Source organism: Argiope bruennichi, chromosome 8 (genome assembly GCF_947563725.1).
Source record: "Argiope bruennichi chromosome 8, qqArgBrue1.1, whole genome shotgun sequence".
NCBI classification, from domain to species: Eukaryota; Metazoa; Arthropoda; class Arachnida; order Araneae; family Araneidae; genus Argiope; species Argiope bruennichi.
Window position 1 is genome coordinate 3,820,048 of NC_079158.1, and position 26,030 is coordinate 3,846,077.

The 26,030-nt window shown below is 31.6% G+C and overlaps 1 protein-coding gene across 1 annotated transcript in view; it reads right to left on the bottom strand.

The window, feature by feature from the left end:
• The window catches only part of LOC129981623 (corticotropin-releasing factor-binding protein-like), a 91,318-nt gene that overhangs the window by 23,266 nt on the left and 42,022 nt on the right, over positions 1 to 26,030 (bottom strand). The window contains exons 2-4 of the mRNA XM_056092537.1: positions 24,949 to 25,024; positions 21,809 to 21,966; positions 453 to 663 (exon numbers count right to left, since the gene is read on the bottom strand). Of these exons, the coding sequence (XP_055948512.1) occupies positions 453 to 663; positions 21,809 to 21,966; positions 24,949 to 25,024 (445 nt within the window). The remainder of the gene's footprint in view (positions 1 to 452; positions 664 to 21,808; positions 21,967 to 24,948; positions 25,025 to 26,030) is intronic.

Below are 26,030 nucleotides of genomic sequence, written 5' to 3' on the forward strand. Positions count from 1 at the left end.
AAAACAATACGTAAACTAAAAGGTACATTATAAAATATGTTATAATTTAAGTCGTAGACAAAATGAACAGAAGTTAAAATGAAATTAATTAACTTCTATTCCATGATGTAATAAATTTGTCCATGTTTTTTTTTGTCGCATCCTGTATTATTAAAATAAAATAATAGTAATTTAATATCTTATTTTTTCAATTGTTTAACCCTTCCGATAATGCTCCGTCTCAATCGGCCATGCAAATTATACAATGATGGTCCAGTTTCAGTTTCAGACTAGGAGTTCAGGATGTAAAACGAGCTATCATCAAGGATGTCCTTGCTTTACATCTTGCACCCCTGACCTTAACCAGAAACCGGTAAGACTTTATAAAATTTGTGCGACCTGTTGAACCGGATTAGTAGTGAGAAGAAATTATTCAAGACAATTTTTTTTTACTATTAAAAACTTAAACTAACGTTTCGGATTCGGCTGAAATTCTATTGAGACTGTGAACCCTTCTCCTTTGACTGGTATTCTGAATTCTAGCAGGCCAACATTCTGTGAGGTGACTTGAGTTTTCCAGGGACGATTTTCTCCGCAGTACTCAGCGAATCTTTTCTCCGCTGGCTTAGGATGGTCTTCAGTGCCGGGGAAGAACTGACCATTCAGCTCCCAGCCATCAACCACCTGTTAAGATAAATAATAGAGAAAATCATTAGTAAACAGCATCTTTTTTCTTTTATTTACTTTTTATTTTTTTCGCATACAACGATGCATCTGTATTGAAATATTTCAAAAATAAAATCAGTATTTTTCATTTATTTCTTGAAGTGATTTTTTATATACATTTTATACATTTGTGATTTCTCACTGACAATGTATTATTTGAATATTTTTAGAACTTATTTATTGATTATTAACTTAACCAAATTTCAATTTATTACTAGTAGTGACACCTGTAGTAAATTTGAGAAACAATAGTTTTCAACTAGTAACAAAAATTTATTAAATTAAAAATTCTTTATTTGGTGTAATTTTAGTTCCAGTGTCCCTTTCTGTAATAAAAATGATTTCTTAAGTTTTATGTTATACATTTGTAGGGCATGAAGAATGGCTGTTGTTAAATTATGAATAAATAAATAACAGAAATATATTCTCAAAATTGTATTTTTAAGTAAATTCATTAATATTTAATCACAGTAAAAACTAATTTAAAAGAGAATAAACATTCTTGCTGGTATGCTTTATTTTTATATAAGTTAAAAGGTTACACATTAGTCAACTGATATTAAGCCTCCATTTGCCGTTGATTTGATAAAAGTAGACCTTCGTAGTTCAGTGTAACCAATTTCGTCGTTTCATATGAAGAAAATGAACACTGATGTGCAGGAAATGCAAAATAGTCATCACCAGTCCATTGCCAGATTTCGTCTTAACAAAGGTACATCTCGTCGTCAGCGATGACATCGTCGAATTTACTGCATGCCGGGTAGCAAGACCCTGTACATTGAAAGTCCTACAATTCATCTACGTATACCTGAAAAAAAGTACGCGATTCAAACTACTCAGAATGAAAGATAAAGATGGTGCTCAAAGGAACAGATGGATCACCGCCAATGAACTCACTTTACAGGGAGCCACCAAAGAAGCAGGCCACAAGAGCTCAAAACGAAGACTGGAAGTTAGTTCTTTCAAATTAAGGTCTACGTGATGCCAGCCGAAAAATCTATTTCTACCACCAGCTACCAAAAATTCATCAAAACCACGATATTTCAGAACCCTTTTGTTAAACTTATTCGTATGTAATTGTAATAAATAAAAGAAATACATTTAGATAACATACAAGCCATTATGAAACGGTTAAAAAATAAAGACATATGCGGTATTTTAAGGGAAAAAAAGTAAATTTAAAGAAAGAAGAGCACATAGGAAATACAAATTATGGCCCGTGGTTGATCTTATTTCAGTTTCTTCCAGTTCTTTAGTCTATAGTTTCTCAGCAATTAGTTGTTCCTAAAAGTTTTAGCTTCATTTTAAGTTTTAGTTACATTTTCTTGCAACAAATTTGTTTGATATTTGTAAACCTCCGTCCGATTTCAGTTTTAAATGTCATCATCGTTTCTACTGACGAACTTCCGCATATTTAATGAAATCCCATTAACAGCTTCAGTAAGAGATGGTCAAATTATTCAAATTTATTATTTAATTTGATTGATTCTCGTGATTAATATCAGCAGTGGTGTAATAAATAAAAATATATAATACACGTCATTCGTAAGATATAGACGTCAAGGCTGTATAAATTTAAAAGAAAATATATATTGACATATTAAATGATCTTTCAGAAATTTCAATATTCAAATTGACCTTTAGAAATTTTTCTGAATTATATTTTGTATTTTTGGTTTTTGCTCGTCTACATCCATTTACAAAGGGTTTATCAAAAAAATTTTTAGAACTCAACACGTGCTGAATTAAAAAAAAAATGTTTTCGAAGGATTGAAATATTTAACACATTAGTTATTTCTAAATTCTCGTAAATTTAAGAGAAAAAAAATGAGATTCTCAAAAAATAAATTAAATAGTTCTGTTTAGTTAAAAACATTTTTGATAAAATAATCGTTAAGGCCGTTTCCTTGCCGGTGATGCCATTTGACATCACTCTAGTAATTTGTTTTTCTGTACATTTCTACTTTTAATTCAAATTCGAAAAAGTTTGATAGATGACATTATAAAATATTTAGCTATATTTAATAAGGAAATATTTAATCCATAAGTGAAACATGCTAAATATGAAGCTGTCGATATAAAAAAATTTTTTTTCACTTCCGAAAAAAATTTTCAGAAGTGGATTTTAATTCGACACTAAAAATAGAACAAATAATTTATAAATTGTAAGAATGTCATTTGTAGTAAACCCAAGTGTTGCAACATGTTGAAACATTTTGGAAGATTCTGAATGCTTTTAAGAATATTTGCTTACTTCGAGACTTACAGAAGTTAGATAAATATTTATGTGGTAATATGAAAACAAACCCCGACTTATGCATTAAGCTCTCTCATTCCGAGATCAATGATTTTAATTGAAAGATTTTGCATGAATGAAGGGGCTTTAATGTCAGTGTAATTGACGAAAGAATTCTTCAATATTTCAACATTCGCTAAATGGGAATACTAATTAGTTTCTGAGAATTTCTAATTCCGTATTAATTTTCCATTAACAGCGAATAGCATTTTCGACATTTGCGTAATATTTCCCATTTCTCAATTGAATTTCCTGACGCTGTGCTCCACTCTCGAAAAGTTCAAATTGAATCAGCATCAAACGTCAGCAACTCGATAATCGTACATTAAGAGTAATTGGAAACAAACTTAAAGGAACACCGGAGCTGCTTTTTTACTTTTACGTATATGAAAGTCACCTAACTGAAAAGTACCGGCGTCGAGGTCGAAGGATTCCAGGTTCGAAACACCTTTAAGACTCGCCATGTGTGGAGATCTGGTGGACATCAAATCCGTTACAATGGGCTAAAAGCCGATTTTTATATGGTGGGAAGTTTGAAGAAGGGGCTGCCAGCTCGGGTCAGAATAGCAATGCTGTCTCAAACTATCTCTTTCGTTGCTATAAAATGGGCAGTAACTATAATTAAAAAATTTTTAAGGAAAGAAAAAAAAAACCAGCAATCAACGAAAACTTCGACATCAAGATTTGGATGAATCTTCATATTTCAGATGTTACTGGTACTAAAAATGCATTTTCGGACTTACGCCTACCTGACTGCGAATAAATGCCGCAAAAATCCATTGTACTAGACGAATGAAATTTGTCTTTAAATTTATAGATTTTTATCAATAATGTATAAATATTATTGATAAAAATCTATGGGTTGGGATATATCTAGAGGAAATATACGTATATATGTCTATGAATTTATATGCCTCTATAAGTATATCTGAACACGATATCTAAAAAACGGAAAAACCTTGATAAATAATTTCAGCCATTAGAATTGAAGATCTGCATCAAATTAAAATTGTAAATTTCGGACTAAACATGTTAACTGGTGTACCATTTACATTCGTCAATAAGCAATGACATAAACAGATGAAATCTCATGTGTAACCAGATTTCTCTCGAATTTCTATTTCAAAAAGAAGCTGTCCGGAATGCATATTTGGTTTCCTTAATCATTATCCGATTTCCAACTGTAATCGCACAATGCAAAGAGTCATGCAGCAGCACATTCTAAGTTTGAAGACACACCTCTTTACTTTCCCCTCGGGGGATGACAAACAAAAATTTCACAAAGCGAAATCCAAAATGCAGAAACTGCAAAGAGTATCGCAAAAAAAAAAAAAAAAAAAAAAAAAAAAAAATATTATGATTCGAACGGATCCTATTGCAACATCGGAGCATTGCCCTGTGTTTATCAGGGAGAGATATCAGTTGATTAAACAGACGAATTATGAATAATAAGCCTTTCACTAATAATTCTAGGCGTGTTATTCAACATAATATAGGTCGGGGTAAATATGAGACAAAGGGACTCCCAAATTTCTTTGGGGACAATATTCCAGATGTTTACTTGTTACAAGAACCATATACAATGGAAGGAAAAATAATAGGACTTTCCCTAGAATGGAGAATAATTGCTCACCCTTACGGGAAGGCGATAATAGCAGTAAGAAACCAAGATATTTCTGTTTTGACAAGATTTACTAGCGAAAACATAGTAGCAGCCAATTTGTCAGTGGAAAATAGCGAAATTACTGTGGTATCAGCCTACTTCCCACCAACTCACAATAAAGAAGAAATCTGCAGAGAACTTGGAAATCTGTTTGAACAGTTGGGGACATCATCCATACTTATTGGAGGAGATTTCAATCTTCATAGTCGTCTGTGGGGAAATGAAATTCCCGATCATAGACCATAAGATGAAGCTGGCTCGTTTATGGATTCATTTTTAAGAAGAACCTTGTTATTTGGAATGATCCAAACTCATTGCCCAAACTCAAACACGTTTCAATCTGCACGTGGTAGAAGCTGGATTGATGTCACCTTATCAACTAAAGACCTGCATGACAGAGAAATGGGCTGGAAGGTAATCCAAAGTACTCTGAGTGGCTTTTTGGATTTTCAAATTAATATGGGTGGCAACGTTTTTTCAGCAGAAAGATTTAAATTAAGCAAGTGGAAAATTCGAAAAATTAGTTCTCGAGTGGCTGAAAAATATGCTAATATAAGATAAACAATGCAAAGGATAAAAATTAAAAAAGATTTAGAAGTATGGGTAAAAGATTTTACAGAATTTATTCAAGGAATCAGCCAAAGATCAAACAGTAAAGAGGCAAATCATCAAAGAGGCAACGGAAATATTAACTAAATTTCAAATAAGAACTACTAGTATTAAAAATAGGGGAAAAAATGCTTCAGCAAAAAAGATTATGAGATGTATTTTGACAAATTCGAACATCATCCTGCAGAATGGTTTATTCATGGTTTTCAAATTAAAATCCCAGATATGGATGGAATAGAAATTTTTACAGATGGTTCAAAAGATGAAAATAAGGTAGGAGTTGCAATAGTAGTATACTACTATGGGAAAGAGATCGATAAAAGTCTTGTGAAATTATCGAACCATGCCACAAGTTTCCAGGCAGAAGTGCAAGCTTTAAAGATGGCCATTGAATATTGTGAAAGGGTGGAAGACGGACAGAAGTACTCAATTTTTTAAGATTCTTTGTCAGTTCTACAAGCCATACAATCATTTCACAATTGTAATAAGGAAATATGGACGATAAAAGAAAAGATAAAAAGTGTAAAACTAACAAGTGGATAGAGTTGTTTTGGATTAAGGCCCATAGTGGGATATATGGTAATGAAAAGGCGGATCGGTGTGCAGACATGGCGGCACATAAAGAGAGTGTTGATATGGTTGTACTCAAATCAAATGGTGTCTTAAAGTGGGAATTAAGAGAAGAAATAAAGCTACAATGGTTTGACAGATGGTATATGTCCATAAAATGAAAAGTAACTTATGACTATGTTCCTAACTCAGAAATAAGAATAAGAAAATACCATCCACTGATAATCCAAGTTATATCAGGACACGGGAGATTTCCCGCATATTTCCAGAATTCAGGAAAATAAATGCATTTGTGGAGGAATCGGTACTACTGTTTACCACTATTTAAAGGAATATATTGAAATCTCGGAGTTAACAAAAAATCTGAAAATTATAAATAATGACTTAAGTACAGTACTGATAGTACCAGGTAATCTTAAAACTCTGAAGCACATGATGTCAAAAATTGTAAGTTTATAACAACTATTTGAGAGTTTGTAGATTAGGAAGAAGGACAGTAATTGACCAATTTGTGACCATTTACCTTGAAGAGAATGTCAGTTTGGCAAACAGGTCAATGCAAGGATGGACAATGCTAAAAATAGCAGTCGGCCACAACAAATCCTGTCGATACTGCTACTTTCATTGGTGGCAGGGTGGTCGGCTGTACGCAAGAAGAAGGGGGATGACAAACAGTTTAGGAGAAAGTCGATGGCAGATCACTACCACTGATTTTAAAAATTGGGCTTTTTTTTTTTTAATAATAATTTTGCTGAATAAAGAGAAATAGTTTTGAAAATATTAATTCAATTATATTTCAGTTAAGAGTTTATAAAAACTTGTTGTTTTCGAGTTGTTTTTTTTTTTACAGTTCATGTTCTTCTGAAGTGTTTCTACAGTTTTAGAAAGAACTGTATATATTTGAAGAAAGTTATCTTATATACTTGGGCATATTTAGAGTATGGTACATAGACATATTATAACAAGCATATTTATTAAAAACTAAATATTTACCTTACATGAAATGAGCGTAACTCGGCTGCAAAGTTTTCAAATTTTGTAATATATAATACCATTCCATGCGCATAAGGCAGGAATAAATTAAATTCATTAAAATTTAAATGGGCGAAGTGTAGAAGAAGGAAGTGGAAAAAAGGCAATCGAATTGAAATACAAGTGCATATGTCACTAAAACACAGATGTATAAAATTGGAAATATCTATGAGAAATGAACGCCAAAGTATATAACCAAATAATTAATAAATTGATCATTGATCATTCAACCAAAAGCAAATAAGGTCAGAATAAATGCGTGAAATAACAGCACAAAAAGAATATATAGTATTTTTAAATGTAAAAATTTCCGAAACAAATAAGGAAAGAGAATAAAAGAATATCAATAAAATAGTGACGTTAAAAAATTACCGATTGAATGAAAATAATTCCTCTTGGCAAGTTGGAGGGGATTCCTTTTCATTTCACTTCTATCTTTGGATCCTTGCACGAAAACGAATGGGGATGGTCTCTCCGAAACATTCTCGCATACCATCGAATTCACTTTCTCTTCGCATCAAATGGCAGACCACGAACACCTCCCCCTCCCCTGAACGCCATGCAAAATATTGACAGATCCGGTTATCGTTACAAGTTACCTCTTTTACCTTGCCGTGAATCTTTCCGTTTTTGCTGAATCCTGTGCATGTTTCGGATGCATTTTTGCAGACCGATTCGCACCGAAAGTTGAAACAACTGCAGCGACTTCAGTCATGAATTTCATTCATTGAATGAATTCATTTCATTCCATTTGTCGAATTCCTTTTCATGAATCATCGCGTTCACGTGCACGAGAATGCGCGAACCGAAACGGTTGAGAGATCTGCTTCAAAATTCGATGCGAATCTCTCTTTCAGACACTAAACCTAAGCACCGAATTTCACACAGCTCCTTGCGTTTTGTCATGATTTGCGTTCAAGCAACTGGACTTCCTCTGACCGTTTCATAGAAATCTACACATTGGGTGAAAAAAACCGTCCTTTTCTATCCAAAGCATTTCGAGTTACTTTTGTCACAGACAAACAGATTAACAGACAGACACAACGCCAAAAGTATGTTTTTTGGACTCGGGGAATTCCGAAACGAAAAATTGAATCTAAATTTCTAGTTTTTTTTTTTTTTTTTTTTTTTTTTTTGCAAAATAAATATTACCAAAGTACAAATATTGTAAAAAATAATATACAAATCTAGGCTTGTAGCAAAGTTTATATTATATAAAAGCTCCAAAGTTTCTAGAAAGTACCAAAAGTTTGTATGAGTTGGCAAGAACTAGAAACTAATCTCTGCATTTTAAACCGATTTGAAGAAATGAACTATCGGTTGCAAATATTCTTCTTCCAATGAAGGGCAAACAATAGCATTTGATAAATAACAGAAAGTACGAATGGATCGTTCGATTTTTCATTTATATTGGATGGAAAAGAATCGTCTGCATTTCTTCATTCATATGACTGCTGAGATTTTATCTGCTGCGTATGTAAATACTTCATTTATAACTATTCATTGGCGTGAAAGGAATTGTACCATCAGCTTTTTTTAAAAAATATTTTTTGGCACTTGTGCCTTCATGGAGTGCCATTGGGAAATGTTTGGCTTCACCGCATGTCAATGGCGAACATAGTCAATAGACTCACTAGCATGATATTTTTGCCGATCATTTTCTTAAAGATCAATCATTATGAGTCGGTTAATAGAAGTATCCGTTAAAGCTAGGATGGCTAACTTTTATTATTGCAGTATACAGTAACTCTCAATAATGCGGTAGATATCAAATCGAAGGACCATCAAGTTAACAAAAGATCCGGAATAATGAGGTTTGTTTAAAAAATGTATACATAAAGACTTAAGAAACACACAACTTCTGGAAATGGAATAAGCTGATCATTTTTACATAACGTTGCCATTAAATATTTCTCCTCCTTTGCTTTACTTAGTTCGTTTTATTCCAGTTTTTTACCTTTATTCCACGTCCATTTAAACGCTTTCAAACTATGGGAAAAAAAGTTTTATTTAATGTTTTCTTTTTCAAAACTGTTAACATAAATTTTTGATGTTAGAAACAGTCAAAATGAGGGGCTTGAAAATCCCTTTTAACTTCGAAGCAATTGCAGCTATCGAAAAACTTTAAATACAAAAGTGATTCATCTTAATGAGGCGATAATTTGGCTAATACGACTTATTTTTATTTCTGCAATATTAAAGAAGTTGCAGCAAAATGAAAAGTTCAACCCCCAACCATTTTCATTTCCTTTGGGCTAGATGGCCTGTCTACGGACTTATCCTTCTTACAACATATTCGTAAAGTTTTTATATATGTCTGTGTGCGTGTGTGTCTGTATGTGTGTGCGTGCGTGCGTGTGCGTGTGTGCGTGCGTGTAGTATGTTGCAATCGAGAACCTACAACTGTATTGAATTTCTTTATTTCAGCACATCAGGAAGTGAATGTAAAATCAATTACAAAATTTGATTTTTACAAGCATCAAGCAAGTCATGTTAGCTACAAATGTGTAAAAAACTAAATTAAAAATTATTTTTAAAAAGTATGCTTTTATTGATACTCTAAAAGTAGAATTCCTTTTATTTCTTTCCAAAATTTTAATTTCTAATTTACAAGTATTACAAAATAATCATAATCAGTTTCATTCATATTCAGTGTGACATGACGTCACTTGTATACATTCAAAATTTAAATTAATCGATTAATATGCAGAAAATTATGAAATATCGTCATCAATCTCTAATACATGAGAAAGAGAATGAATGAAAAGTCGATTACACAACTTATCAACATTAAACAAATCGAATCATAGTGTTTAAAGAAGACTAGTGCATATCAGCCATCAGATTATGGATGAACAATATCTCAAATATCTTTTTTAATATTCTGCTTTGATGAAGGCTTTTCCAACTTTTAAAATCCTTAGGAGACGGATTTTGTCTCTAGATTTTCAAGGTTTATATAATTTATTTTTCTTATGTCCCTTCATTAGAAATATATGTAATTGTCATACATGATACAGTAGGACTATAATGTGAAATTTTTTGTGAGTTGATTTGAAATGTGGCAGGTAAGCAAAGGGAGGATAGACAATATCGAATAACTTAATGGTATAGAACAAGGGGAGTGCAATGGAATTATTTATGTGATGATTAGGTAGCCGACGGATTAATAATAGAGTTAAAGATTTTTTAAGGAAATAAGTGATACGATTGCTTAAGTATCACTTTATTTCTGTATTGCTTTTTATGAAAGTGAAAAAAATTCTGTACTGTTAAGAAAAATTCAGAATCTATTTAGATAGCTTTTGTCTTTTGCTGCTTCGAAAGAGAATTTTCCATGTCGTTCTTCTCACCAAACACCAGCTTGAATTTTCATCCCTAAATAACTCTCGAATGATCTTGAACTCAAAGTTAAAGCAAGAAATAAATCGCTCAAAATTCTTTGAATAAATTTTTAAAAAAAGGAAGCATAACATCCAGCTTTGAGTTAGATTAGATTAGATTTTCATCCAATGTCTAATTTTGATGATAAGAGAATTGTGACAAACCTGGGTTTTTTAAGGCGTGGTCAAATAACAAGAACTCTTCCTGAATTGTACTCTTTCTTCAAATCTCCATGCAAAATATTAGGGAAAACTATCTTCAGCACATGACTCTAAAAAGGGGTGACTTAACTAAAACTTTCAGAAACTTTAAGCAATTGACTTTTCTTCGGATACATCAAGCAATCATGTCGGATAATAGAATAAACTCATTACGAAATTTTAACATTTGGAGATGAGCAACAACTTCTAGTTCTGATTATAATCCTGAAGAAATCAAACTGACCTACCATAATTCTACAAAAGAAACCAAACTAAATTAATAAAATACATAATAAATCTAAATTTACAGCTTACAATTAAAAATCATCGAAATTATTTATTTAATGATGGAATGAATAATGAAATCATATACCAGGTGTACAACTTTGCTTCTGCCATTTTTTCCAAAATTTGAAGCTTTGTTCTTCAAAAGTATTTCCCGTTTTGTGATTTAGATTATTGTCCAACACTAGCTGCTACTCCCCCCCCCTTTTTTTTTTCTTTTTGTCGAATACCAGCTCGAAAAAACGATGTCTTTTGAGACGACCCAAGAATTTTTCCATTTTTGGACTTCTTCATAGAAGTGAAAATGCCGATGAACCAGGTCGATCGGAATAAATGGAAGGAGCAATGTCTTAAGAGGCAATATCTCCCGTTTCTCGTAAGATGCTGCCTAAAATGCTGGAGGAGGATCATTCGTCGTCTTCATTTCGGTACCGTCGCTAAAAATGCGCTCGCTTCAAACCCCTCCGTCTCGCTTGATGGCGATTCCCCGTGGAGCTTTCATAACACATTCGCGTCGAGCTGATTCCGCCAAATAACCATGTAATGCTGATTCGGTCTGAAGCGTTGAAACGATTCATTCATTCAATGAGAGCGTTCAAGATGTCTCCCCCGCATTTCCTTCAGATGGATACAGAACTTCCCCCAAACGGCGAGCTATCGTCATTTTGACAGGTATCCAAGCTAATTGGTCTGCTTATTTCTCTGCTACCGCTACAGCCATCCATCTAAATACAGCAGAAGCAAAGTTGAGCATCTAACTGGATATCAAAAGTGGCTGATCATTTTTGACCGCCTTTCTTCTCTATTTATTTACAAAACTATGTCTTTTAATTTTTTTCATTCTTAAATTCTCCTGTATTGCAAAATGATGCATCAAATAAAGCTCTATCTCTTTCTGTTTACTGTAATAAAACAGAATTCATGAAACATTGTGATCAGAAGTTATTTATGTGTATGCACTTTTCTCAGATTTTTTCAGTTAACAGTTTCACAAAGGGGAGAGGTGAAGTTTTAGAGCATTTTGAAATGTTCCAGCTCTAACCGAGAATCGTATTATTCTTTTCTTGGACCATCCAGAGTAGTGATATATTGTATGTAAATTGAAATGCTACTGCCGGTGAGATTTAGCAAAAATGAAATAAGGAAATTCATCAAAAAAAAGAACGTAAAATGGTATCGTAAAAGCTTTTTTATGGCAAAATCGCCATAAAACTTTCTTGTTGTATTTGATTCCTAACACAATAACAATTTTAAAGATAGTGAAATTTGTTTCTTACTATTTGATAGACCCAACATTAAGTAAGACGAACTCATCTTCCTGTTTTTTACAGAGGAAAAAATCTTCATCAAAATGCCAAAATTGAATCTTTTCTTATGCTTCAGTATATCAAATCAAAATTTGAAGTGCTTATGAAATAACAAATAAGTATTTATAGCAAAAGTTCAAGTTATCACTATCAAATCAGCATATATATAATTTTAAATAAATCATATAATTTTAAAAATAATCATAAATAAATCGTATAATTTTAAAACATAAAAAAATTTTATAAAAATATATAATGTGAAAAATCTTACTTATTGTTTAAAACTTAATTTTAATTAAATTTATAAATTCTGCGTTCAGTTTCTAACAAAAAGAGCCAGAGAGCTAAGCTTCGCCATAAATTTTTGTATAGAATAATACGAAACTTAACTAAAGACAACTCAGATAAATGTTTCTACCTCAGAACTTGAAGACGATGAGCAGCAAAGCAGTGAGGTTCAATCTCCCTGACCAATGTACAGTCAAATTTTGCATCCACTTTTAAGTTCCCCAAAGCACAGGACGTCTCAAATAATTTTTAAATTAAAAAAAGACTAATACTATTAAAATAAAACAAATCTTTTTTAAATATCTCTCTTCCGCATGCTTTGGTTATTTTAAATCCAGTTTATATTATTGTGCAAAACTGCAATTTTCCGAATTTTGCTGTCATTTTGTAAAAAATAAATTTTGAATTCATATCACAGAGACATAATTTAGTAATTAAAAAAGGAAGTAGAAAAAAAACTATGCAGAACGTTACATTAGGGAACGAAGCAGAAAAAGATTTTATATCCATATCGAAGGTGGTAAAATACAATGTCTAGATGAGGAAAGGGAGCAACAAATATGGTATGTCCCTTAATAAGAGATATAATCTCTCCTAACTACAAGAGTTGCGTGCCATCATCTGTTCACTCTCAAAATAACATTATTTCGAAGTTCTTGAAACAAGGATCCCGATGTTTCTCCAGAGAATACGGTCGGCTCCAGATATCACCCAAAAGCATCCCAAATAGGGTTCAATTGGCAATCCATTCGATGCATATTTCCACATTTTAGAAACTGTTGAACAGCAATGGAGCTTTTTGATCGTTCATTATTGTCCGCAAACCCAAAATCGGAACACAAGCATAAGGGGATGAATCATCACAGTAATGATTTCTGGAACCTCGTTTCTGTCAGAAATGTGGAGCTTCGTTCTTCCATTCATCTTTATGTCTTTCCACACTAGGATCATACCAGCAGTCCATTTCCCGGATATTAGTGGAATGAAAACGCATCTCTATTTTTCGCTATGTCAAAAGACATAGAAAGTCGCTTGTAAGATTAAAACAACTCTCATGGGTGAGGAGGATATGACTCCGTTGAAGATTCTTTTTATTCGTTACACAGCAGCAGCGCACTAGGATACCGGATGCAGAACGAATAGCACTTCTACGCCATTATCTGGCCACAGTAAACAGAGATACTCGTCATCCGATTCCCGCACCACAAGTATTGAGTAATGTTGTCTGGTTTCAGTCACTTTTTGCTAGCATGGCGATGGTCACCTTTTGCCTTTGCTTTCCTAAAAAGTCCACCACCAAGCTTTCTTGTAAATGTACCCGCACTCTAGAACCCTTCCCTAGCCCTCCTGACTCAACGGCTACACAAACTGCCCCCATCTTCCCGTCTTCCTATCATTTTGACTAGTGTAAAATCATCTTGATGATTGCTTGTAACCTTTTCGAAACCTTTTCCTGTAACCTTTTTAATGACTTTCATTAGCAGCGAATATCTAAAAATGCGAATTTACTCCTCTTTCTTAAGTTGCCTTGCCCTGTGTGCTCTGACTCCACGTTTTGCGAGCATTTGTGGTCTTGATATTTGCACTCGCATCAACCATGCACTGAGTTGACTTTTCACTGCGACAGTCAGAAGCATCGCTTCCCACAGTTTCACTGCAACATATTTAAATGCTATTTTGTTGCTTAACTTGTGAGCACTAAACAAGTTTTGGAAATAGCCTTGATTTCTGTTTGCACAGTATCGTATATGCTTTGCATTAATAATCAATAATGCAAACTATTGATTTTTGTTATACTCAAAATAATAATGCAAGGTTATTTAAACTGTTATTTGTATTGTTTAATTTAAGCGACGATTGTAAAACGGAAAAAAAAAGAGTATTTTACTCTTAAAAGTGTCGAGAAATATTTTTACTTAATCAAACAATTATCGCAATATTTATTTAAATTTCCTTAAAAATTGCATGAGGCGAAAGTGCCAACTTTTAATAAAATTTCTAAAGCTTTTTCAATAGTAACCAATTCTTTACAAAATGTATAAACTGAAGTAAGGTAAGGAAACTAAAGGATGAATCTATGTAATATCAGAAAGAAAACATCCTTGATTAATGACGCTTCTTAATGATAAAAAAGAAAGCACAATGCAACATATTCCGATATCACATTATTTCGTCACCAATCTCTTTAGTAAATATTTTTTTACATATTCCTTTAATAATTCTTTATTTCATAGATATATTTTTTTACATTTCTTTTGTATTTTTTTTATATTTCATTATTTCAAAAATAGGGGTGTAATGTAGCAGGCCTCCACGCGATGCACCCTGGTTCACACCAAATCTGCTATGGCTTTGCCTCCTTCCTTGTGTCTCATATTGGAAGGTTTGAGATCTAATGGCGTCTTAGCCAACCTTCTGGGCGTTTGTAATAAATAAATTTCAGAAATACATTTTTTATATTTCCTTATTTTATGAATATATTTTTGTATTTATTTATTTTATCAATATGTCGTTTATAAATACATATAATAATACATACTTTTATTAGGAGTAGAAGTCAACCGATTATGGTTTCTTATTTATTAATAATGCTTTCCATTTTCCATTATACTTTGTCCCCCTTCAGAAAGAGCTTTATAAATAAATTCTTCAGATCTAAAAATAAACGTCGACAACAATATTTCATTTTTCTAATTTTATCTATTTCCTACGGTTTTATTCTTCATATGCTTACTGATATTAGTATTCATTAAAGCGAATTATTCCGAAGTCATACAGTGATAAATTTACATTATCAAGTTGCTGTTATAGTTTACTCATTATAAATGAAGATAAAATAACAAGCGTTTCTAATCCGTCAATACTTTTGGATCGATTGAAGAATGTAGGAAAAATTGTTTTCATTCCCTTTCAAAAAGAAATTTTGAATTAAAACATTATTTTGTTACATTTGAATCAGAAAGTATAATGAAGTGTTAATTTTTTTATTTAATCGTTTATTAAAATATTCCAACATTGTTTCGCATATGGTAAAAAGCAAATGCTGTCGAAAAATGATTATATCCCATTGAAAGCACCGACATTAATTGAATGTCAGTCTAAAAAAATCAATTCTAATTAATTCAATTACTTTTAATATTCTTTCAACAATTACTGAATTGGAAATTGAAAATTTTATCACAAATGTCGATTTTGAAGTCGAACGTCAAACGTCATGAAGTCGTTTATCACATCATTTTTAAGTCGTTTTTTTATTCCTTCTCATTGCAATTGCGATAGGTATGTGAAAGATAAATAAACAATAAGCTTCTAGAAGAAATATTCTTTAAGAATTCTTTTATAACATGATTTAATCTTTAAAAAATAGTCTAATAATTAAAAAATTAAATTTACATATAAACATAGCAGTCGCTAATAATTCGATATGCAGATGTCAAAATATGAAGATACAGAAAGCGAAAAAGGAGAGAGAGGAAGAATTGTAATTTTCGCCCTATTATTTGAAAATAATTTTTTTAAATTGGAATAAAGATCTATACAAAGTTAGAAGAGCAGTAGTACCTTCAGTTTTATTTGAACTTCTGAAATAAAAAAATAGGAATAGAAACATGTATAAAAATGATAATTTTTCTGTCCCCTCTATACTTTTAAAACTGCTATTATATTTCTATTTTCACAGTTTTAAACAAAGTAATTTTTTTTTTTATTTCAAGACCGATCTCTTTATTTATTTAGAGATTTCTGAAAAATATCGTCCAGTGAATGTAGAGCAAATGTATTCAGGCAAGCTGGATGATGGAGAACAATGAATTATTGCACAAATTTTCCAGAAAATAAAAGCACGTCTTCAAAATTCATTCATTTTTTTTTCAAATAAAAACCGTATTAATATTTAATTAACCAAGGATTTCTGCTTACCTTTTCAAGTATGTATTTTCTAGACTGTCTGAATAGATGACTGCTATTTTGATTTTGGAAAGATGCCATTGAACACATTTATATATATGAATGATGCCATTTTATATATATGAATAAATAAATTTATTTATTTGAATTATATAAGATATACAGAGTGATCAATAAATAGCAACAGTCCTGTAGCGTGTTATATACTGGACGAAATATAACCAAAATTCGGCCTCCATACACATTAAAGTATACGGTTTCGATTTATCAAGAAAAAAAAAATAGTACAAAAAATGCCAATAGGGGAAATCCTGGGCTTCAAGCGCATAATGTGGGAAGGAAGAATACATAACTGTCAATGGAAACAGTAAATAGCAACACACCAAATATCAATGAAAAATGTTATTGTAGCAATTTACAAATTTGGCTCAAGACGACCATCAGCTTGATGTTCCAATGATTGCATGCGATACACGAGGTTTTCGACAGTGGCTCGCAGTAAAGACATTTATTCATCTGACATGTAACGTTATTTGATCTTTTAAAGTAGGAATATCAGGAACATGTACTTGGTACACAACGCCTTTGAAGGGAACCAGAACCCCCTCACAACCAGAAATTGCCAAGATTCAGATCAACTTCGAGAACGGGTTATCTTTTTTGTCGTGATTTTGAACTGCACTGCTGATAACCTGCTTATTAGCTATCGCCTGATCCATAACGGCGGTTGCAACTTCTTCAACTTGTTCCTGCTTGATAACTCTACGTCCGCAGCCTAGTTGCACATCAAGAATTCCTGTTGTTTCAAATCTTCCAACCATTTTTCAGAAGTTAGTAATGGTCATCGGTCCTCTATGTAACTGTTTTAACCTCCGGCATTCACGAAGAGCAGCTCTGGCGTTTTCATCCCGCTGAGAAAACAGCTTGGCTAATAATGCTCATTCACATAGTAACAACGCCATCTACGGGCGAATTCTTTCAGAATGACATAAATTCCCGCAACCCTTCCTTTTATCTTCGATGTTACGTCACAAAGTACCCGTATATTACATAATAATATTCTCGATCGCTGCGCCAGGATTTCCCTTATCGGCATTTTTTGTAACTAATTTTTTTTCCTTGATAAATCGAAACCGCATACTTTGGTGTGTATGGTGGCCAAATTTTGTTATATTTCGTCCAGTACATAACACGCTACAGGGCTCCAAACGCCTCCTGTTATTTCTTGATCACCCTCTATATAATTCAATAAATACATCAATTCCATGGAGGACTTGAGATATTTACGAATTCCAGTAATTTATTTATAAATTTACATTTTTATCTGTTAACGGTTTATTTTTGACAATAATTAAATAATATGGTAATTCGATACATGAGCATAATGTTTGCAACTAAATATTCAAAGATCAATAATTCAAAATTTTAATTAAATTTGTAAACATTTTAAATTTAAAACTGAAAAGTTTTATCGCATTTTAAACTAAGATTTTTTTTATTAAATTATTAATATTTTTCTAAGGATGCCCTCGGTAGTACAATTCTGAATCAAACGCATTGTTTTGAAACATTAAACGCGTATTACCATTATTGTTACATCAATATAAAAGAGGCTAGAAAATGGTCAAATTATACTTTTTTTTATTTTATCGTGGTTAAAACAGATAAAATCAACTAAGTAAGCTCATTTCATTTTATTAGCAATTTTTAGTGAAGTAACAAATGATATTATTAAAAGTTTTGAATTTAAAACGTCAAAATCCCAATGCACGGAACTAAATTTGTTACTAAATGTATTATTATCCGAAAGTCTCTTTGCGGGATAATTTTTATTCTTGAAACAATCATTCCACAATACATGCGCCATTATAACTGCTTAAAAGTGCTGCTGTAACGTTGATTTTCTTATCTGATACGTGATGAAACCCAATTTGGTGGATAAAGTGATAATGTAATGTGATAAATAGGTTTAAGTAAGTGCGAACGTAGTGGCTTACTTAAATGCAATTTGCGTACAAGAGTTTTCGCTGTTTGTTGCAACGGATGAAATTCACAATGTGGATTAAAAAAGAAATACTATTAATGTGCTGTCTCGTTTTCTAATACAGCTAAACCAAAGACATCAGAATACATGTGCCTTTTTTTATTATTATTTTTATTGAAATTCAAGCTACGTTTCCGTTGCCAATTTCGATTCAGGTGACGGCAGTAAGCACGTTTTTGAAAGTATTTTTTTAATGTAATTTAATTTCAGGAATTTATTACTTTCTTTTTTGAGTCAATATTCATAAATCAATATCCAGATAATGCCAATTAAATGTGGAAAAGCTTTTTCAACAAAAAGGAAAAAACTAATCACTAAAAGTCTGCAGCTCAGCTCTTAGAAGAAGCATTCATGCTTTTTAAACAAATGAGACATTCATCAATTATTTATGTCCAATTATTTCGGAAAGATCTTCAAGTTGGAAAAATACTCGACATATATTTTGAAAAATGGATCGAAAATAAGACGGCTTGGTGATTTATAGTGGATGGCCTTCATTAAAATTTCGCAACTTCGACTGATGCATTAAGATAAGTGAAGAAACTTTTAATTTATATTAAAAAGAACGGCATTTGTTAATTTAATTGCCACGGTGAAAAATGAAACAATCTTCCTTCGAGCATTTGTACTTCAGGTAATTATTGAGAACTAGATCGCAAGGATTGGTTAATTAGAACATTGTCTGGATTGCACTTACGAAATATTATATATTTCTATTGAAGCAAAAGATTTTAATAAATATCCGAAAAAAACTAGCTCGAATAAAATGTAGATTTTTTTAATGCTGAATTGAACCTGAAGAATATATGATATTTCTGATGCAAATTATGTAGTAAATCTATTACACTTTAATTATAGATAGTTTTTTTACTAAAAAAAAAAAAAGTTGGCGTCCTAGCATAGGGGTAGCGCGTCTTTCCCATGATCTGGGCGTCCTGTGTTCGAGTTCCGGTTTGGGCATGGTTGTTCTTCCGTTGTTCTATCTGTGATATGCGTGAATGTGCCCTCCTGTAAAAGGGGGTTGTGCAAGATGTGATATGCGTGCAAGATGTGATATGCGTAGCAAAGTCGTACTCTTTGCACTACTATAAAAACAAGAGACGCTCCCCCACCGGCTTAAATCGCTGTCTTCGTGACAGCGGGCTTGTCCATGGCAAGTGCCGTAAGAAACAACAACGACGAAAAAAAAAAAACTATTTTCGAACTACTTTAAGAAAATTATATTTAAAAATTATGGATATTTTTGCGACTATGAACTTTTTTAAATAAAATAATCTAATAATTTCATATATATCATAAAAGAATCATATGCGTTATATACTTTAATCCGTCAATTTCGTGTTACTTTTTTAAAGATTTTAAAGTTTTAAGATTTTCTATAATTTTTTGAAGATGATAGAAGTAGGCCTTTTTTCCTACAGTGAATATTTTAATCAAATCATTTCTTTTAATTTTTTATTAGTAAATCCTATTTTTTCTAAATAATTTTTTTTAAAATTGTAGAGATTGCTGGGTTTTTTTTTTTTTTTTTTCTTTTTTTTCTGTATTTTTGTTTATTACGGTTCATTCTAAAATAATTATTCAGTTCCTAGAAAAACAAAATGTTTATTAAATAACAAAGTTTTAAAAACTTTCTTCTAAAGCTGGCATTACATTTTTTTTTATGAAGAGACGAATATAGCATCTCGCCGCGTGCGCGAGTGCATGTGAGCGGCGTAGACATATCTGGGAGTAAATTATAATCATTAAACTCTAAAAATCTTTTATTCTCAGGTTTTCTTATTTTTATGATCGGTATAAAATTTTCAAAGAATATTTTAAATGATGGCCATTGTTCAAATACGGCGTGGAATTGAACCAGCAGCCCCGACATGTTCTCAAATAAAGGCGTCACTTTCCCGACCGATTGATTTTGACATCAAACTACAATCGCAGTCATTGCGATTTTGAGTTATTTTGTTTACATGCTTCTGAATAGATAAATAAAAATGAAACGGTCAACCCTTTGTTCACTGTTTTTTGACTAACCGGCAGATGGCCAACTTGTTGAAAGTGGCTGAAAATTTGAAAAGTGTTTACACCATAGATGTTAAATCTAAATTCGTGAAATTCTATTCGAAAAAAATATTTCTGAATTTAATTATTGCATTCTGTGACCTTCTGATGCTTTTAAGATAAATAAATCATTTAAACGTATATTCTAGCTAATTAATGACGCCATCTCTCTAAAAAAAGCTACGTGGAAATTTTTCAGATAGTACTAAAATATTAAATAGTATAGTATATAAAGTCACTTCATTAAATATTCAAATTTTTATTAAAAGTCATGTCACATTTCGCCATATCTCACTCTTGTAAATAATGTTGTAACCTATTCCAGTAGAAATTCTTATCCATAATAATAGTGGTTTCAAAAGATTATAGACTGACAATTTTATGATCGGTACAGAAATGTCCCCTTCGGAGATGTCATACGCCCCGAGGCGGTCGACGTGAATCAGCGATTATCACACTCTTTTCATGTCGTATCTTTGGCACATGCGGTCAATCTTGAAATTCCTGTCTTGGAGCTTAACTCTGGTCTCTTAACACATTTTTCGACTCTAATCTATAAAACAATAGTCCGATAACATCTATTTCTTAGTGAAAGTACATTTTGTTTGATGATTTAATTCTTGCCTTAAAAAAAACTTAGCCTTTGTAATGAAAAATGAAATTTTATACGCTCTTAAATTTTAATACTGGTATGCAGCGACTTTTTAACAGCGGTCACTTGACCTTGCAAATCTGTCATAAATAAAATTAGTTTTTTATTTGGATCAATGACTGAAAGACTCTTAAATATATTTTTAAAGTTATACTTTTAAATGATAACATTCAAAGCAGACATCTACCAGTTTTATGAAATATCTGTTTATTTAAACCTAAAATGAAATCATTTTAAATCTGTATCCGAAATGAACAATGCATTTGAAATATTAACTAAAAAAGCTTTTGATTTAAAATATATTACAATTTCAATAAAAAGAGCTGGAATATACTATTTTATAATATCTAAAATCTCAGGATTCTCCATTTTTCTCGGATGAAAATAGCCTTCAGAAGATTTTTAAATTTTTAAGATGCCATGAATCCAAGTCATAAAAAACAATTTCATGCCAAATATTTTTATTCTTTAAGTTCCCACAAGAATAAATTAAATGCTCTAGAAATTGACAGCGTAGAAAAACAATAATAAAATGGAACATAACTGCAAAAAAAATTCACGAAGGAATGCATTACTACAGAAATTAAACTCTAAGGAAATGTTTTAAAAACATTCTAAGAAATAGTTTTAAAATTGCAGGAGAGGAACATCTCACTACACCAAAACTATTTAAACAGATCGTTCATTCATGGAGTTTGAGAAGCGAGAAATTCCTGAAATATTCAATGAGGTGCTCTCGAAACGAACTTGCATCCGAGGGTGATGAGAGTAATAAAAGGATTTCGTTCGAATGAGCAAGAAAGCTTTCTTACCGACAACAGCCCTCCTTTCTCACAAGAAATTCGGAATGCGTGGAATGTGAAGTGAACTGTGTGCTGAGGATCAGCAATGACGTAGAAGCCGCACACCTGGGCGGATCCAGGCGATGTAAACATATAAACTCCTTCTTCTGATTTTACATAAATGCATTCTGAAATAGTAAAAAGTTAATTATTCAATTGAAATATCGTCATTTTCTTATTTTATAATAACTGCATTCTGCAAGATGATGATTAAATAAACTCAATTGGCCATTTTTAATTTTCTGATGTAATCTTATAATCTGATGTATAACTTAATAGTGTCAGATTTCATATAAACTATATCTAGAAGGAAAAAAAGCATTGAATGCATTGATCTAAATAATAATTTTTAAACCTTTTATCTTGGTTTCTCATGAATTCATAGCAAAATATAAATATGAAGCTCGACAAAGGAAGACGCACGTGAACCATAAATAAATGCGTAAAGCAGAAAAAAAATCTAAATGAATTTATTCGACACGTTTTATCATCTAATGAGTTTTTTTTAATAATGTTGAAATTAATTCACATTTATCTTTTATTTTACAAAATAAAATGTCTTAATTATATGGAAGTTTCAAAATTGTTAACATTTATGCAATTGAGTATTTTAATAATCAACGATTATTCATATAAATGCATGCGCAATAAGTTATTCCTTAAATTTGAAGATAGCAGTTTTGATTTACCATCATAGTAAAAATAATATGAAGTCAGACACTATAGGATGATTCTATGACAATGATATCAGAGCAAGTTGATCCAATTTTTTTTTTATATATACATTTTTGAAATGTATGAAATGTGAGTAATTCTAGCAGAAACCTTTTTAAAAACTAATTCAAAGTCTTTCTCATAAAGTGAAAATCGCCTTTGGAGCAAACTGTAGTCTCATTCCATAACAGAAATGGGCGCATCTATATAATAAGTGAAGTAGAAATGCATCTGGCTGTCTTCGCATCAAAAAGTAGTTCCTGTTGCAAATGGGCTTTTCTGCAAGATAAGTTGAGCACTAAGGTATCAGGGTTCTTTTTAACTACACAGGTAATTAATATTGTATAATATTACAATCTGTATGTTTATGCCCACATTCCGAACAGCATAATAAATTATACTATTATTTTATAATGCCGAATTTATTTCAGTACAACTTATAAGAATGTAGTAACGGGCATGTTTTCTATTATTTGACAATTCAATTAAACTGTCTTGAAATTCAAGTTTAAATAAAAAGTTGTGAGGAATCTTCCCTTCTCTGAGAGAGCAGTTGAAAATCTGCAAGTGATCCTGCTGATATTTTTCTGAATCTTAACGATATTCAAATGGAATTTTAAATAAATATGCGATAATTCGCACATGCGCAGTTAAAAATTATTAAGACAAATACTCATTTCTCCTCCGATATTCAAAGCATTTATTGCAAATATTGCTACGCTGGCAAATTGTACAAGTTCTGTATAATGCTTTTGAAATCTGCGTATTCAATATCTTCTTAAATATATATGTTATTACAATTAACATGGCGAATGCAACTACTGACGAGTTTCTGAGAGGTGTGAGTTTTTTGTTAAGTGAATTCAAATCTTTTTTTTTTCCTTAATTAATTTCAAGCCAGTACTCTAATTAGCTCAAGACCGAACCTATGCTGAAAAATGTTTAAGCAGGGTTGATGTTAGAGGACCATTTGTTTGGCCATTCTGGAAAAATTATGAAAAATGTGTCAATAGAAAAGTGTCCGGTTGCTTTTGATCATATTGTGTAGTTTATAATGTACAATTAATTAAATTTGTCAATAATTATAGAGCCCCCAGTCAGATGCTCGAATTGCGGTAATGTATTAAGGTTGATTGCAATCACCTATTTTTTTTTTTTTTCAATTGGTCGATTGAGAAATTATATTAGAGTTGTTTGCGATCATTCGTTCAATTTAAATCAACTAGAAACCAAATCGTGGAAAAAAGACTTCTGAAACTGTGTGGACTTCCAGACTTCTGTGTGTGTGTAAATATTTTATTTTTTCGAAAGACATATTCCTTGTCTTCACGTCGGTCGATTTCAGTATAGAGTTTTTCATTTTTACTTAAATCACTGGCAATATTTAGCAAAAAAAATTATAATAGAGATATACAAAGCAGCACTGTTAAAGTAATTTATTTCACCATATTAATGTCAGACATCAACATATTACAGAAAAAAAAACTCTTAAACGTGATTTAAATTTTGAGTAAATCATTAACATAATTTTAGTCTCCCAACTCAGGCTTCGTTTGCACCATTCACAGTTGCGTCGTAAGAAGTGGTAAGCCTACGTGGCGCTGAAAAAATACATTTGTTTTACTCTGTATCTGCTTTGTAAATTGTGAAAATACAATCCATCCTATAGTTTGCTATCACATAAATAAAAAATATAATTTACTTATTAAAGTTTTTTCACTAAAGAATAAATAAGTATCAATAAAAATTCAAACAACGGCAATTATTTTCACAATAAAACTATATCTCTTTTTATTAATTTGTCGCATTTGCTGTTCGTCCAGTAAAGTTTGAAACCGATTAAAAAAGAATCTTCGCAAAATACTTTTGAAAATCCTGAGAAAATATCCCGCGTAATGCAAGAGATCTCCGAAGATGTAAAGAAAACCAAATATGTTTGAGTGCAGAAGTAAAATAGTTTCAGATAAAAAAATAATATAGTTTCACTTCAAGTTGAATATTTAAATTTTTATAAAACTCTGTGAGAAATCAATTAGTTGTTGTGATAAGTTGCAATAATTTCCGAGTTCAGAGCAGATCTAAATATGTACGTAGCAAAAACTAAACTGCTGGCAATATTGACACAAATGACGAGATTCCAAAAAAGAAATTTGAAGTTTAAAATATTTTTATTTGTAAATATTTATTTAAACATTATTTTGTCAATGAATGCTCATTAAAAGGAGCTTTTTCATCTGAACATTTTATTTTAACTCGAATCTAACGCAATTTTGCTTACTTGACTATTAGTTATCTCGTACTTCTAATGTTTAAATATTAGTTGTATCATACTTCAAATGTCCTGGGAAACTGTACTTTCGGAAATCTACATATGATTGAACCAAAAATTTTCTTACTTCCAGTTTCATCATACTCCAGTGGAATGACAGCATTTTGTTGACTTGAAAATCGCTTCTTTTGAGACTGAGCAACCTGGAGGAACATCAAATTGTCAATTTCATTGAACATGGCGGATTCATCATGATTTCAGATGGAATAAATTACATAGAAAATAATAATTACGAGGTAGAAAAAAAAGTTCTCTTAATTAAAAACCTTATGTTATTAAAATTGCGGCTTCAAATTTTGAATGTAATCACAGAATGATTCTTGCAAAATGAATAAGATTTTAAAATAAGTTTCACTTCTCAATCAATGCATATGCTGCATCCAGGTTTTGCTTTCATTGACGAATGCTAATTCTTCAGCCGCATGCAGATTGAGAGAAATGCAATCCCTCAACCCATCGGAATAATGTAGCGATTCGGGATTGAGCCATTTTAAAGGAGACACAAATTCGTCTTTTTTACTTACAGTCAATCATATTTAATTTTTTTTAAAAACATTATAAGAATAATTTAAATCTTGCCTATTAACTTATTTAAAAAAATACAGTTTAAACATTTCTAAAGATGACTCCAGGTTTGTATATTTCAAAAATTTATCTATCAAAGAATCGGATTAAGACTTTCAAACACTGCTAAAATTCGTTTTTATCTACCTACATCGACGATTATTTCCAGCTTTCAAGGTCACTGACTCATCTTCGAGAGTCATTCAAATTTCCCAAATCTCAAAGAGAGAAGTGCACCCTTCAAAGATCATTGGCTTATTTCCCTGACGAGAATTCAAACTGAAGAAACTTGCAAATTTTATTTGGAAGCATCTATATGAACTAGATCTCTGGTTGGCCCACCTCCTCTAAAGGGAATCAAAGACACAAAATCAATAAGTCTATTCCTCCCGTGTAAGGAGGACGACTGAATGCATTAAAACCTATTCATTTTTTTTTTCAATGTAAATTTTTAAAAAACACTCATCGTCTGCCAGACTGAACAGTCTTTCACTTCCTTCCTTATTTTTTTCCCTTTCCTCTTATCAATGTCACTCTTCTTGCTACCATGGAAAGAATATGAAAATGCATTCACGCATGCGAATG